This window comes from Cervus canadensis, chromosome 1, assembly GCF_019320065.1.
Source record: "Cervus canadensis isolate Bull #8, Minnesota chromosome 1, ASM1932006v1, whole genome shotgun sequence".
Classification (NCBI taxonomy): Eukaryota; Metazoa; Chordata; class Mammalia; order Artiodactyla; family Cervidae; genus Cervus; species Cervus canadensis.
The window spans coordinates 64,585,539-64,601,372 of record NC_057386.1 but is presented as its reverse complement, the minus strand read 5'-3'; the positions used below and the strand labels follow the sequence as shown (position 1 = coordinate 64,601,372).

The 15,834-nt window shown below is 33.8% G+C and overlaps 1 protein-coding gene across 4 annotated transcripts in view; it reads right to left on the bottom strand.

The window, feature by feature from the left end:
- FBXW7 (F-box and WD repeat domain containing 7) overlaps nucleotides 1–15,834 on the bottom strand; it is a 216,734-nt gene that overhangs the window by 21,621 nt on the left and 179,279 nt on the right. For 3 of the 4 annotated variants that reach the window (XM_043484526.1, XM_043484518.1, XM_043484546.1), the window contains 2 exons: nucleotides 8,291–8,373; nucleotides 5,309–5,450 (listed from right to left, as the gene is read on the bottom strand). In XM_043484526.1, the coding sequence (XP_043340461.1) occupies nucleotides 5,309–5,450; nucleotides 8,291–8,373 (225 nt within the window). Of the gene's footprint in view, nucleotides 1–5,308; nucleotides 5,451–8,290; nucleotides 8,374–10,788; nucleotides 11,245–15,834 lie in introns of those variants that run through there. The other variant, XM_043484537.1, reaches the window with a different exon arrangement.

Genomic DNA, 15,834 nt, shown 5'->3' with positions numbered 1-15,834 from the left:
TTACTTTGCGGACAAAGGTCCTTCTAGTCAAGCTATGGTTTTTCCAGTAGTCATGTGGAGGTGAGAGTTGGACTATAAAGAAAGCTGAGTGCCAAAGAATTGATGCTTTTGAACTGTGGTGTTGGAGAAGATTCTTGAGAGTCCCTTGGACTGCAAGGAGATCCAACACGTCCATCCTAAAGGAAATCAGTCCTGAATATTCATTGAAAGGACTGATGCTGAAGCTGAAACTCCAATACTTTGGCCACCTGATGTGAAGAACTGACTCATTGGAAAATATCCTGATTCCGGGAAAGATCGCAGGTGGGAGGAGAAGGGGAAGACAGAGGATGAGATGGTTGGATTGCATCACCGACTCATTGGACATGAGTTTGAGTAAGCTCCGGGAGTTGGTGATGGACAGGGAGGCCTGGCGTGCTGCACAGTGGTCACAAAGAGTCGGACACGACTGAGCAACTGAACTGAACTGAACTTACTTCTGTAGGCCTTAGCTTCTTTATCTGAAAAAGTGTTGGAAAGTCTGATAATTATTTTATTTCTGCTCTGAAAAGTAGTTGTTCTTATAAAGAAAAAAGCATTTTCCTTTGGTCTTACATGGTAAAGTTAGCGTAACATATTGAAGGGGACAGGAAAAACATTCCAAATTCAGAAAGGATCATCAAGATAAACAAAATTTAATTTGTGTACAAAATTAAAATGCAAACTTGAAAACTCCCCATGAAAGTGTTATTTGATTTCAGATAATTACAGAGTACCTGAAAGTAGCAGAGATGAGTAGAAGGAGCCCTGAACTGTAATCAGGGGCCTGGTTTCACTAGCAAACTCACTGCACAACTGCAGGGAAGCCCCTTAATTAGTCTGCGTCTCGGAGACCCCACCTTGGGTATAATGAGGGGCTTGGCCAGACCAGCGGTTCCTAGGTGCTGGCTGAGTGGTGCAGAATCATGGAGTTCTCCAATCCACCATCAGAGAGTCTGATGCAGGGGTCAAGGTGGGGCTGAGGGCATTTTATGTTTTAAATAACCAGCCTCTCCAGTAGTGATGCGGTGATTCACAAACGAGCTGTGGTTATTGGTTGGGATGATCCTTGGTATCTCATTCAGATACACATACTCTACGACTTTAGGCAATTTAGCACCTGAATTTCACGTGATGAAGAACTCACTTCTCTAGTACCTCCTGAAGATGGTTATCTAGTCTGTTTAAACAGTTTCAGGACTAGAATACTTAGAATCTCGATTCTTCTCTGGGTCAGGTCTAATTGTAAAGTTCAAATTTACATCAAAATCCAACTCAAAGAATATGATCCAGGTTTTGTTTGCTGAAGAAACCAATAATCAGTCTGATTCTACTTTTGCATAGAAGTCTTCAAGATGTTAGACAGAAACATTTTCCCTTAGTCCTCTCTGGCTACATACATGACCTTCTTCCACTCTTCTTCTCACCTAAAAGGGCTTCTTGATCGGACTGTTTCAAATATAACAGCAAAGTAGTTTTGTATTCATTTACTTCTGGCACTATTCTGTTTTAATATTTTGTTAATTAGCAAATAAAAGAGATCCAAATAAGTTAGAAAACATATACAATTTCTAAGTGTTACCATAAAACCTAAGTCCTCCAAAAGAGTAGTTTTTACTCCACTTTTAATTTCAAAACACAGAAGTATTTTCTGTTTTATTATTGAAAACATATTAAGGAGTGTAACAGGTATTTTCAAAGTGCATCATAGTTTTAATACAATATAAATATGCTTTGATGAAAATAATGCTGATACTGTTAATCTGATGACATTTGTTTGAAGCTAGTGTTAATAGCTTCTTCTTAGACTTGAGAAAACAGGCTCACAAAGGACACTTCTTTTATTGAGTTTCTACTGTATTTTCAAGTATAGCTTTAAGCACATTTACACGTTTTCTCTCTTTTGACAACTTTTTAGTGTTATATCTGTTTCACGGAGGATGAGAACAATGGCAAGAGTGGTTACATAATATCAATGAAATTACCCAGTTATTAAGAGGCAAAGCCAGAATTGGTACTAAAAGCTTCTCCTTCTAAGTCAAAGTGCTTCTCATTATATCAGGATACTTCTGAATATCAATTTCAGAGAATGTTAATATAACTTTACCTAGTCTAAAATCTGCAACTGAAAAACCATATATTAACACTCAAATGACATAAATAAAACAAAACAAAAAAAATGACCAATCCTCTGCTCCCAAATTAACAGTCTGAAAGCATCAATCTGGTGTTGCCAAAAAAAAAAAAGAATCAATGGCAACTGAAAATTCAAACAGTACAAAATTTTTGGACTTTTTTAGTTTTGTTTCTAATTGGCACTTCTATTTTAGAGTGGCATTCTGTTTCAATTTCCTTTTATCTAAAATGGTGTATCATTTGTTCTTATTCAATTTATAAATTGAGTACAGAGTACTTTGTCAGAATAGATGGAGCTGGACCAAAATCATGCTGTATCACTGTCTTAGGAGCAATAGCAGAACAGTAAGGGGACAAGTTCTCCCATTTTGCTTGTTATACCATAGAAAAGGCATCATTAAATGCCCCACAGCACATCTGTAGAAATCAAGCCAGTTTAATTATCCCTCAACTATACTACATAGGTCAACTCATGACTCCCCTACTTTACTGTGAAATTATCTCTCTCCAAGTTAAGCATTAAAGCATTGCAAGCCTTTAGGCAAGTGATTCATTCCTAGTTACTCTGGCACCAGCCCTGAAAATAAAGGGCATGAGGCACTACAATGAGGTCGTGGGTGTGTCAGGCAGACAAGGTACTCAAAGGATTAAGGTCTTGATCTATCTAGCTGACCTTCTGTTGCTAGTAAATTTTTTTGCTAGAGAATAGTTATGTGAAAAAAATACAGTATTAAGCCTTCAGGGATAATTCTATATGCTAGTTTACTAAATCTCATTCATTTTAAACAAGTTTTTTTTTTTTTTTTTAATTTACAATTAACATTTCTGAAGTTGGGATGCATCTAATAATCTATGCTATCTCAGATCTGATGACCTAATACAGTACATGGTAACATGACAACATTTCATTAAGAAAAGCATGAGTGAGCTAAACAAGCAAACACTGAACAAAGGACTCCCTAACACACCCTCAATGCAAAATAGAGCACAAAAGCTCCCTACTAGAGATCAGCATTTGAGAGTGTTCTCTTAAAATTGGTAAAACTAAATAGCTAGCAAAGAATATTCTGGAACTCTGAAACACTGGGGGAAAAAAAAGGCCCATACTACATACAAAATAAGTTACAGTCTAGACTACCTTCTGATAAGCTTTGCATATAAAATAAGTATTTTGGAGGGTGTCTACAGTGATGATAAAACCATTACTGACAGTGTAATTTTCCATCATGTTGGTACTTTCCTATAAAAATCACATGAAATCAGCACCTCATGTTCTCAAGTGCTGCGCTGCTCACACTGTATGTGTGTGTAAACATGACAATGCCCACTCACGTTCCTGTCTCCTCGGCTCTATCAGAGATGACACAACCGTTAAAGCGTTTCTTTAAGGCATTGTAAGTGTCTGAGTTCTTTTTTCACCTCTAATGGGGGGGAATACATCTCTTTTTAAAAGGATGAGACAAAAAATTTAGAATTCTGAGGGCATGTTTAGGAAAAGATTAAAATGAAATAAAATAAATCATGAACCTAAGGTAAAAGAACTTAGATGAGCGGAGAGAATAAGTCTTGTGAAAGGTAAGTTTAATTAACAAGTGACTATGAAAACAAAACAAAAAGCTTTGTGATTGTGGTGGTTCATAATATCATAACAGTAAAGTGCAACTTTCATGCCTTGAAGCCAGAGATTCTCAAGTTCAGTAGCTGCTATTCTGGGCTAGATTACTCTGTGTTGAGGGTGGCTGTCCTTCACACTGACTCCACCATCAGATGCCAGCCGTGTCCTGCACCCCAGCCTTGCAACAGCTAAAAATGTTTCAACCACAGGAAAATTTGCCCCCTGTTGAGAGGTGCTGCTCTAACCTTTCAGTTATCAACTGGGAAAAAAAAGGTTATTCTAGTTTCTCTGAAATTACCTGAAGAGTAGAAAACAATTTTAAAAATCCATTTTAAAGAAACATTGCTTCAAGTACATTTTCCAGCTACAGAAGAAAAAAACTGGGACATTTAGTATTTGCTCAAGTATTTAAAATATTGGGATTTATATAAATGGACACTTAAAAATCAGAAATAAACAAAATCCATAAAGTATCTTCTTTTTCAACCATTATTCCCCTAGGATTCAGAAAATACCATCAATCGAACAGTCAGACGTAAGGAAATATATTCATTTACACTAGTATGGTGGCTATAATCAGAGATACCTTCACTTTACATACTTTATATTATTTACTATTTACAAAGAATGTTTAATCCATGCCAACTGCTTTGCTAAATACTTGATTTCTATGCATTATCTCACTAGAAGAGATAAATTAACTTAATATCACTATCATGAGTTAAAAAATTCCTAAGATTCAAGGTTTGGTTGTAACCAATCTTCCTGGTAAACTTCCCCAAACTTTATATGCTAGTAAAATATAGTAATCAGAATTCTGAACAAAATAAGCTACATACAAGCATGGCATCTATGGAAAAAAGCTGCATCAGCTCTTGGAGGCTATGAGGGTAACGGTGATGGATAAGTTACTACCAGTGACTAATACTCCTAAATGCTTAACTTCCAAACCATGCAGTTCAGAAAACAAGTACATTCACTAACACCAGAAATCCAAACATAAAAGAGAAAAAGAAATAACTTATTATCTAAAAAGCAATGAACAGTGCAAATGGACACTTTACACAAAATAACCATTGGACCCTCTTGATTAACACACTTAAAATTTAAAGTTGAGTTCCCTTGTATTTAATAGCATTTTTTAATTGAGATATAGTTCACAAACATAAAATTCACCATTTAAATGTACACTTCAATAGCTCCCAACACAGCCATCCTGCTGTGTAACCATCACCACTACCCAATTCCAGATCACTTCCATCACCCCTGAAAGAAGCGCAGTACCTACTGGCAGTCTATCCTCCAAACATCACCCAGCGATCACTAACTAATCTGCCCTCTGTCTCCCATGGATTTGTCTGTTCTAGATATTTCATATAATCACAGATTATGCGGCCTTTTGTGTCTGACTTCTTTCACTTAGCATATGGTTTTGAAGGGTTATCCATGGTGTAGCATGTTCCTTTTCATGGCTGAATAATCCCTTATTGCCACAGCAACTAAGTGAAGCATTTTAAGTACTGTGTTTAGACATGTCACCTGAAACATTTTCAGCCATTCCTGGAGGCCTGTAGGTGGTTGCACAGATGTAATTCGGCGTCGTTGTTGCCCTTGACCATTGGCTGCTCTCAGGTCTCCAAAAGTTGTTGGTGTTGCTGAACATGGTACAAGCCCAGTGGTGCTACAAAAATACAAGGGTGGAAGCAAAGAGATATTTATTAAGAATTATGGGCTCTAATGAGATGATATGGTATATTTCAAACATCAAATTATTATTTGTATTTGCTTATTCCCAGAAAGCAAGGATACACAAAACTTATTCTGCTATTCTTAGGTAAGTTTCCTCCCTCCTACGTAACCAGCTGTTTTTATCCCAGCACAGCTAATTGCAACCAAATGGTAGAATCTCTATGGCAAAACTGCAAGTTGTTGATAACACACCAATAATGTTAAAATACTTTCTTAGAAGATTCAGGTTCCAATTGTCTTATGACTGGTCTTTAGGAACATTATTAAACAAAAATTTAAATTTCTTTCATAAAAAGGGGTGGAAGACTTATTAATGCTTTAAAATATCATAAGTAGTAGTACATTCAAAGGCTTTAGACATTTCATTGGTCACATTATTCCTTAAGTTTGCCCCTACTGCCTTCTAAATTATTTATATTTGTCTATTCTTCTCTAATTTTCTATCGTTATTATTAAGCTTAGTCGATATAGTATTTGATAAGAGTGAGCCTTGATTAGAAATGTATTTACTCAAATAGGTAGGTAGTGAGAACATAGTATAAGCAAAATTAAGTGAAATGAGATCATCAAAATACTTTTATCCAATAATTTAAATTCTGAGACAGTAAACACACACACACCACAAATCTGAAATTCAATTGATTCTGCCAACTAATAAAATAAGTAAATACTAAACATCTCTATTTTAGAGACGTGTGGAAAAAAGGAGCAGGAAGATTCAGTTAACAAAATTACATTTGCAAAGTAATCTTCAGTTTATTGAGCTAAGACAGTACAGTGTTTAAAATTCAAAGAACATATAAACTGTATCCTAATAGTTAACTATTAAGGTCTGAAAAAGTACTAATGAAGTAACCCCAATTCTTTTCTACCTAGTATATCTCATTATTTTGCTTATAAATGCATCTCAGTCACCAGAAAAATACAGAAAAATCTTCATATCTACCACTTTTAAGTCTTTTAACATTATTCATCTAAGATGGTCTCTAACATAAAACAATTAAATCTATTTTTTCTTCTATCAAATTTGAAAGGTAAGCTCTATTTTCTCCTCTGAAATGAAATAGAATGTGATTGTAACTTAAATTTTCTAATAAAAATAATGAAAAATCATAGTCTCATTTTATTATTAGAAAATCTTTCAACAAAATTAAAGAACATCAAATATACACTGACCAAGTCTCTAAAAAGACATGGCAATCAATATGCTGTCTGGTTTTCTTTAGTAAGACTGTGTTAAAGGTTAAAAATAAAACTTCCTCCTTTGCAGGTACTTTCTCAATAGAAAAAAGTGAGCGACGGAATAAAAACTTTACTAAAATGTGTTCTATGGTAAAAATTCAGCATTCATTTATAAATGGCCTTAAAAACAACTGAACCATTTAATACTTCTGCCCTGGTATTAGTCTTATTAACAGAAGACCAAAATTATATGGTTGACTGAAATCCATACACTAAAAAAATAGCTTACTTTAAACATTAAACTCAGCATTCTCATCCAAGAAACAGTTTACCAAGACCAGTAGAAAAAAGCAAAAATGAAGTGGACAGTTTCACCTATCACTCCACACCCTCTGGTGAAAGTGCCAAAACACAGTGAAATTGTCAGAAGGCAAAGCATAAGTAAGAGAGGGGGGACAGTTAACACGGGAAAATCACAACAAAAAGTATTTTCTGAATAAGCAAGAAATAGCCTTATTGTTCTCTTCTGTATCATTTTTGCATTTTTGGTATATAAACTGTTCTAATTATCATGATTTCTAAATTTCAACCAAAGGCATCTTAAAGGAATATTTTCCAGAACTGAATGAAATAAAAGTATAAACTGTTCCCTGGAAGAAAAGAGATGCAAGCTGTAACAATGTTTAATCACAAGTCTGAGTAATGTTAATTTTATTGCATTTTAAAGAATAACTCTAAATCAAAATTTTGAGGGGAATAAAAGAAATGTCACCATCACAAAGCTCCTACGGTTTCTATATCTAATTTTCAATCAACTATTTGAAGTGACAAATATGCCAACAAGACTCATAAAAAGCCCTTAAGATGCTTTTGTCATTTAAAATTTAAAACACCACATTCCAAATGACATCCAAAGCCATTTTTAATTGGCTGGGTAATAGATATTGTGCTTAAATTAGCCTAATTAGTGTGGGAGAAGGAAAAGTTTTATACTGATGCAAAATCCAAAAATGATGGAATGGTGCAGGAAACAAGACTACAATTGTATTTAGTTGTTATGGAAACTATTCTACTGGTGTAGAAATTTATGTGTTAAAAACATAAGGCTTACAAAGCAAATAAAAGGCGATTTCTAACACAGTAACCTCATGAAATAAGATTTAGTTAGTAATTGTGAGGTCTATTTCACTGCTACTAAATGTATCTTCCGTTACCCGTATATAACTATCCACCCTCGAACAGCTGTTGCTATAGAAACAAGATACATTTGCTCATATCCATATATCAGGACTTACTTTTTAGAATTCCTTCAAAATTATAATTTAAAACTTTTGTTGATAAGAGAACTTCTGGGTGTGTCTTACTTCAATGTATTAGTAACAAAATGTATACCCACAGTGGTAGTCATTCTTCTCCTTATTTAAAATGTATGTTTCCCAGTTTTCAGTGATGGCAAAATGTGCTAAATAGTCAACAGTATTAGTGACATTGTAACTCTATGAGAATAAAGTGAATGAAAGCTTTTCAGAATCATCAACTCTTTAAAGAAACATGAGAATAGGGAGAGAATCAAATTATACTTAATATTACCTTGTATATTCTGAGACTTTGCATGGTTTCTTTCCCAAAGAAAAAGAGCGGACCTCAGAACCATGGTCCAACTTTCTTTTCATCTATAAGGTAAAACAAATGAGATATGTTTAAAAAAAAAAAAATCACCTGTCCAATTATTAAATCTTAATGTTAGCATCAGTAATACTGAAAAAAAAAAAAACTTTAAATTTTCATATGTCTGCAATATTAATTAGGCATAGCTAATTCATATAGAAAATAAATGTTTCATAGTTTCTTCTATTATTTCTACTTTGTTTTACTCTTTAGAAGTGAATTTCTCCCCCTAATATTTGTGCAGAAGAATAAGGTATGGTGGTTTAAAAATTGATACCCATCGTACATATTCCTTGAGAGTAATATACCTTTCACATTTTCTGGTTTAAGGACCAATACATGGGAATATCTCAAGTTAACCCACACAGAAAAGAACCATATTCAACATGCTGTTCTTAGTGATTTTCATTTTCCTTTAAAAGACATATTTAATTTCAAAATTAGAATGGAAGTAACAGTCAGTGATTTAAAACACATTATTACAAAAGGGTAAAGAGAATAATGTAAATAGAATGCTCTTGAAAAGTAATTATGATAAGGCATGAAGAATGACTGTGGGCACTGAGGGCAGTACAAACAGTAAACCCATAATAAGAGGGAAATCTAGAGATAATACAATAAAGGTAGGAAAAAACCATCCATTGATATTCACACAGAATATACAGCTCTACTGACTATACATTATAGATACTCAGGACAAAATATACTAACTTGAAAACCAACAAGAAAAACAGAAAGATTTTAAAAGAATGAGTTATGCATCTTTGTAAGGTATATCCAACATTTGTAGTTTTAAAGTATTTCATTACACTACATAGATATGGAATACTGCAAATATATTCAGAATTACATTTTGTCATCAATATTGAAATATCTACTTTTTATATTTTACTGTTGGTTAATGGAGGTCATCTTACTATAGATATGTTATAAAACTATATAAAATAAGATCTGATGAGATTCAACAACTTATATTTTAGTAATCCTTCTAAGATTTGTGCTTGCTAATTAATTACTATACTATTGAAAATAACGGGAGGGGGGATCCCCAGAGTGATAGAAAGTTATCCTCAATTTTACAATAAGGTGAAACCCTAGCTTTGCAGTAGACTTATTTTCTTACCTACTGCTTCACATGGGAACACCATAACACAGCATGCTACACTGTAAATACTAAAAAGAACCAAGAAGACTCTGAAAATGTTTTTGAATCATATTCTAGATAATAAAAACTGTGTTTTTATCATCATGAAGAAAGTCTTCTAGAACACAGGAATTATTTTACAATGTTAGAGGCAAGACATGAGGGTATGACAAGCTCATCCACAATTTATACCTTAGTTCACGAAAATACCGACTGAAAGAAATGGAACTGGTCTTATTTCAACCCTTCAAGAAGTTTCTGTACTTATAACACTGTTCTAAAGTGACTCCTCTCAAAACCCATTATTTTCTTTCTCCAAATAATTTTAATAAAAAGCAAAAATAAATGCTTCAATATATAGGATAGCCACGTGTTTACACGTATATAAATTATAGACATACACACACACACAAATTTATTTATCAGGAAGGTCAGTACAGATTACCTTAAAAATCTATTTTTTATAACTTCTATGGATACTCATTTTCAAAATTATGTTGATAAATTTTGATATTCATCATAATTAAGTTAGGAATACTGGCTTTCAGAAGTTCTGGGATATCTTGTAAATACAATGGTGCAAATACCATTTGCCACTAAAGGCAAACTTTATTTCCATCTTAGAAATCCTTCAGTGAATAAAAATGCCCAAAATTCATTTCAAGGGAACCACTGAGAAAGGATTTTCAAATTTAGAATATTTGATAAAATAAAGCACTTTCTGTATGACTATATAAGTCTTTTTTTTATTATATTGTTTACTAAAAATACTGACTTAAGAACCAAAAATTAATTCTGCAATTTTGAAGGGGTGCAGAAAGTCAATAAAATCTCTTTAAACATAAATCCCTAATATTCTAGTGATTCTACACTTTAAGAGCGGCAACTAAAGGAAAAAAAAAAACACCCTAAATACAAGGCATAGAAAAATTAAAGGCAAAAAGGTTCACTGAAAGCTAACTAAGGGTAGAGTATTTCCAGGTCAGCATTTAACAGAGCCACGTTTCTAAAGTACGAATATATTTTTAGAGGAAAAATTCTCAGATTAAAATACTCATTTTTATTTTAAATGTAAAGCTTTTTTCAGCTCATGTTGTCTTTCCATTATTTGCTTACATTCATGATATAAAACAGAATACCAGACATCCAGCCACCCACCAAAATTAGAGGATACTGCAGCCATCTCTGATGATACAGATTTTCCTTCTCAGGCAGGCACGCACACACACACACACACACACAGTCACACAACACAGGAAGAAAACAGCTTACTTACTTTGTAAAAAATCATTTTTAGTGTGCCGTAGAAACCCATATTTTCTGGATTTTTCCCCTTCAGTGATTCTGTGCCCCCGTGTGTCCGGCTGCTTGGCAGTCTCTGACAATATAAACCTTTTTCAGGTAGGTATGTCACAGATTCTAATGTGGACATGCTCAGGCACGTCAGAAAAGGAAGATTAGGGAGCAGAACCGGCAACAAAACTCCACAGTAGAGGCAAATGCAGCTCTGTATCAAACCGCTTCTCGGGACACACATACATACATGCAGCTTGACTGAGGAGAACTCGAGGGAATAATGAGAGAGAACCGAGAAGATTATTGGAGGAGACTCTGCCCTGTCAAAGCCTGGACTGGAGAGATTCCTCCCTCAGCAGCAGAGGGATCAGATTACATCTTCCCTTGAACACAGAATGGTGCAGTCCAGGATTCAGCAATGCAGACTGCACATCAATTATATGGTGATCCGCTCCAGGGAACCCGTAAGCACACAGCGCGCTGAACAGAGGGAGGGGGTGGGCAGTCAAGGAGACCGCCCCCACGCCACAGCCCCCCTCTCCCCTTTCAAACTTTCGGGAGGTTATTTTTACATTTTGTAAAACCTGCATTTTTGAAGAGTTTTAAATGGCAAGCATCATTTCCACAAATAAGTCCTTTCAGAAACATTTTGAAAATGGAATATGTTTTCATCTGGTCCTCCCAAAAGAAGCGAAGCAGTCTATGTTCACTAACTGCTACCCTATTGCAGTCCTGGCATAGGCTAATCAGATTTTTCAAGGCGCTTGGACAGTCCAAGATAGGCAGTTGCAAAGGGAAGAATGAGAGATTCTTTGAGGGTGATTTACAGAAAGGTAAACCAGTTAGGAACATACCAGCATTTGCAGAAATTATGTAATAAGTTATATTTCAACCTGCATATTTCTTATATTAACATTTAATATAAATATTCCCTATGCTTTTCCATCCCATTCATTTAAAACACAGTCTTCAAAAAAAATTACCATACACTGTCAGTCCTTAGTAATCCTGAGAATATCTTTCTATGATGAACAAACTAAGTATATAAAGTCTGGCTGAAAGGTTCTATTTCTCCAAAGAGAACAAAAACTGTGCTCATTGGAAAATCTTATAATTATGTGTCCATTTAATTTTGAGTAAACAGCAGGCACTGGACTCCCACTTACACACTTATCTTTACAGAGTATATATACTGCTTGTCATTAAAAATGTATTCTATATAATAATAAAAGGCATCGAAGTTTGCCTGAAGGCAACATTTTTCTTAGAATGACGACTACACAAGTCTAGATATTTCATCTTGCAACTTGCTACAAAACTAGCTTCGTAGGCAATTATGAGATTCTTTGGACTAAAAAGGCCCATTATTAAGGGTCTAGTTAATTAACTCCTACCCTCCCCATTAACGTTCTTTATTACAAGTAAACTGTGTCCCTATAGTTATTTAAGCACTTAGGAAGTTTCTTCAGGAAAAAGGAAATAACATCTTGACTTTTTATACTTTTTGCTATGGTAATAAATGACTTTTGTTAGAAAAATGATTCTAAATGATGCATAAAGTAGTATCATTTTTTAAGTAAATGTTTACCTTTTTAATTAAGATGTTAAGTCAGAAAAAAAGGAAATTAAGTCAGCATAATGTCTTTTTCTTTAAAACATAAATAAGATAACCTAAAATTTTATGAAAATGTATATCTTGGGTCTTCTCTTGGAAGTTATATTCTACATTTTTTTTTTTTTTTTAATCTCCTTACTGGCTCTTAAACTAATTCTTAGCTTCAGAAACAATATGTACATGTACTCAACAAAAGTTGGTCTTCTAAATAAACAATTAACTTACTTCAAAGGAAACTTCCTTTTAAAAAGAAATGTTACTCTTGTCAAAGAAAATTCCAACTATTAAGAATGGACTCATAAACCTTTTTTTTTGTTTTCAGCTTCAGAGCACTCAGGATTTGAAAAAGAAAAAGAACCTCTCCCTATTCTGGACTATCTGAAGAAACTAACTGTAAAAGCAACACCTGAAATTTCCTCTGAAAGTTTGTCAGAGGACAAAGAGACTACCTATCAGTCACGTAACAGTATATACCTTGACTACAATTAAAATCATGTCCTATCTCTAGTTGAACTAACCTTTTCAAATAAAGTCTACTCAACTGAGGACACAGACCAACTTTAACAAACCAGGAACACTGTCTCAAAATCTTGGACAGTTAAAGAAGAAAACATCTTAACTTTGTATATTCAATGGAATGCTCTTCTGGTTTTATGACTTCTATGTATGGCTATGAAGTTACATGAAAACCTGATTCCCACAAATGTATGTTTATATGTAGGTATGTATATTCACTTTTTAAATTTCTGAATAGGCAAAATATTTATATAGCTCAAAAATCAAAATGAAATACAAAAATAAACACTGAAAAGACTTTCCAACACTCACAACCATCTATCATGGTTCCCATTTGGAAATGATTTTTATTAGTTTGTTTATCCTTTATGTGAGAATTAAATATTTGTAAGCGCTCATGAAGACTTAACATTTCCAAATATTTAAACAATTCTCCCTAATATCTTGTTTACAATGCTAATTTGAACTACAAAGAAAGAATTTGTCAAGCAAAAGCTAGTCAACCAAGTCTTCAACTAGATTCCAAATTAACAGAATAAAAATGAATGATTTTCAATATTCTTTGAAGTACTAGTAATAGGGCTTCCCAGGTGGCTCAATGGGTAAAGAATCTGTCTGCAATGGAGACTCAGAAGATGCAGATTCGATCCCTGGGTCAGGAAGATCCCAGAGGAGGGCATGGCAATCCACTCCAGTATTCTTGCCTGGAGAATCCCATGGACAGAGGAGCCTGGTGGGCTACAGTCCAAAGGGTCACAAAGACTCAGACACGACTGAAGTGGCTAAGCACACATTCACTGAAGTACTAGTAATGAAAACTGTGATCTATTACATTATTTTCATCAAAATCTATTTATGAACAAAGCAAATGAAATCATTCTCAAATTCCTATTTCTGAGAATTTTGGCTAAAATACAAAAGTTTAAAACTTTATCCAGAGATTTTTTTTAGTAATACAACTAGTTTACTAGTCATATTAACTAATAAGTGAAATTAACTAGCAAGTGATTAGTAGTAGTAATTAACTAGTAAGTGAAAAAGCCAGAAAATACTTGTGTTTGTCACTCACATTTTTAGAATATCTCAAAGTAGTCAATAATTATTTTTCACTACAATAAACTAAATCTTCATATAATATCAGCTAAGCAATAAATTCCCCATTCTATAAAATATTATTTCTTGTGCTGACTGACAAGTTATAAACCTTACTGAAAATCTATTAGCAAGGGTAATGACTGACAATGAAGCCCTGGATTATAGCCTATCTGCTGATTCAGACCCAGTGCTCATCTCAACACAGATCCACGGAACTAGGTGTACGAGGAGTGCATGACAGCAGTAGTAAAAACTAAAAAACAGCATAAAGATATGAAAATGTACTGCCCCAGAGTATAAGCCTCTGGGGAAACAGTGGTAGAAGAATGATTAATCTCTGAGCTACTGCAAGAGAAATGGCTCTTTCTAAGCAATTGGTGGCAATGACTAAGTTTTCAGAAGGGCAAGTTGTGGTTGACTGAGTTTTCAAAAGGGCAAGTTGCAGTTATTGGCAGAAACAAAAACTGACCTACAGGTAAACAGTGCGAAAAACACAGACAGCAAAACAGTCTTCACAGTATCATGTATCTTCAGAGAAAAACATATCTATATACAATGTGTCAACAGAGGAAAGAGTAGCTAAGAGATTACTTTTCCTCACCTTGACTCTCAGAGTTCATTATTTTCATTTAAAATACTTTCTTCCATTACACTTTTATCATACCTCATTGTAATTATTTTTATACTTCTCTCTCCCCTGCCATTTGAAGGTTCACAGTTTTCTAAGACATAGTACAAAGATGATACAAAACAAATAAATAATAATTTTGAATAAATGGCCATTTAAGCAAGCCATTAGAATAAAAATTTTCTAAAGCATATATATATACCTAATACTAAATTATACTTGGTGCTAAAAAGCCCAACTGTTATAACTAGTTGATGATACTATAAATACTATTGGTACTTTGCATTACTTTGCCAACCTTTAAAATTTCATTTTCATTTTATAATAGTAGGATAATATATTTATATAGATATATCAGTGATTTTCTTTATTAGTACTATAACAACATTCTTTACTCTGATGTTACGTTAGGGATACCACATACCACAGTTAGCTGTCTTGCCCAAGCACAGAATTTAGATTAGAGAGGGTTTGGGATTTCAACATCAAAGAAAGGAATGCCAAGCATGTTGAGGTTGAAACCAACTTTGGAAATCTCACTAACCTACTATCATTAGGTTCCTGGGGTACAAGTTCCTATTAAAAAGTTCACAATTGATATTGGCAAGTTAATAACCCTGTTCTATCACAGGTAAATTAACTATTAAAATAGGATGTATGCTTAGTACATACATTTTCCCCAATACAAGCAGGTGGCAGTACTGATCAATAAGCTATTTTCACATTTATTCATTCATTAAGCATTTACACCTACTGTGTGTCAGGCACGGGATAGCACATAATTTAAAAAACTTATTTTCCCCTCCATTGAATTTATGGTCAATTTAAGATAGAGAATAGGGTTAGTTCCAAAAGTTTTTTGAGAATATGTAAATATGTAAAATGAAACAAGGTGAGCCAGATTTAGTTTGAAATTACCATCCAAGGAAGCATATATTAAAATACTACTACATTAAAAAATATCCCAAACACTATATACTGTAATATATAACAACTTGGTTTAAAACAACACTTGTTGGGAAGTGAGGGGATGCTTATATATAAAATCTTAATCTCAGTAAATCAAAATGTAAATCAAAGTATCATAGCTCAAATTGGTTTAAAATTTTTTTAACATAATTACAATTGTACAAGTGGTACTTAATTTTTTTTTCTTTTTCCTGAAGTTTAAA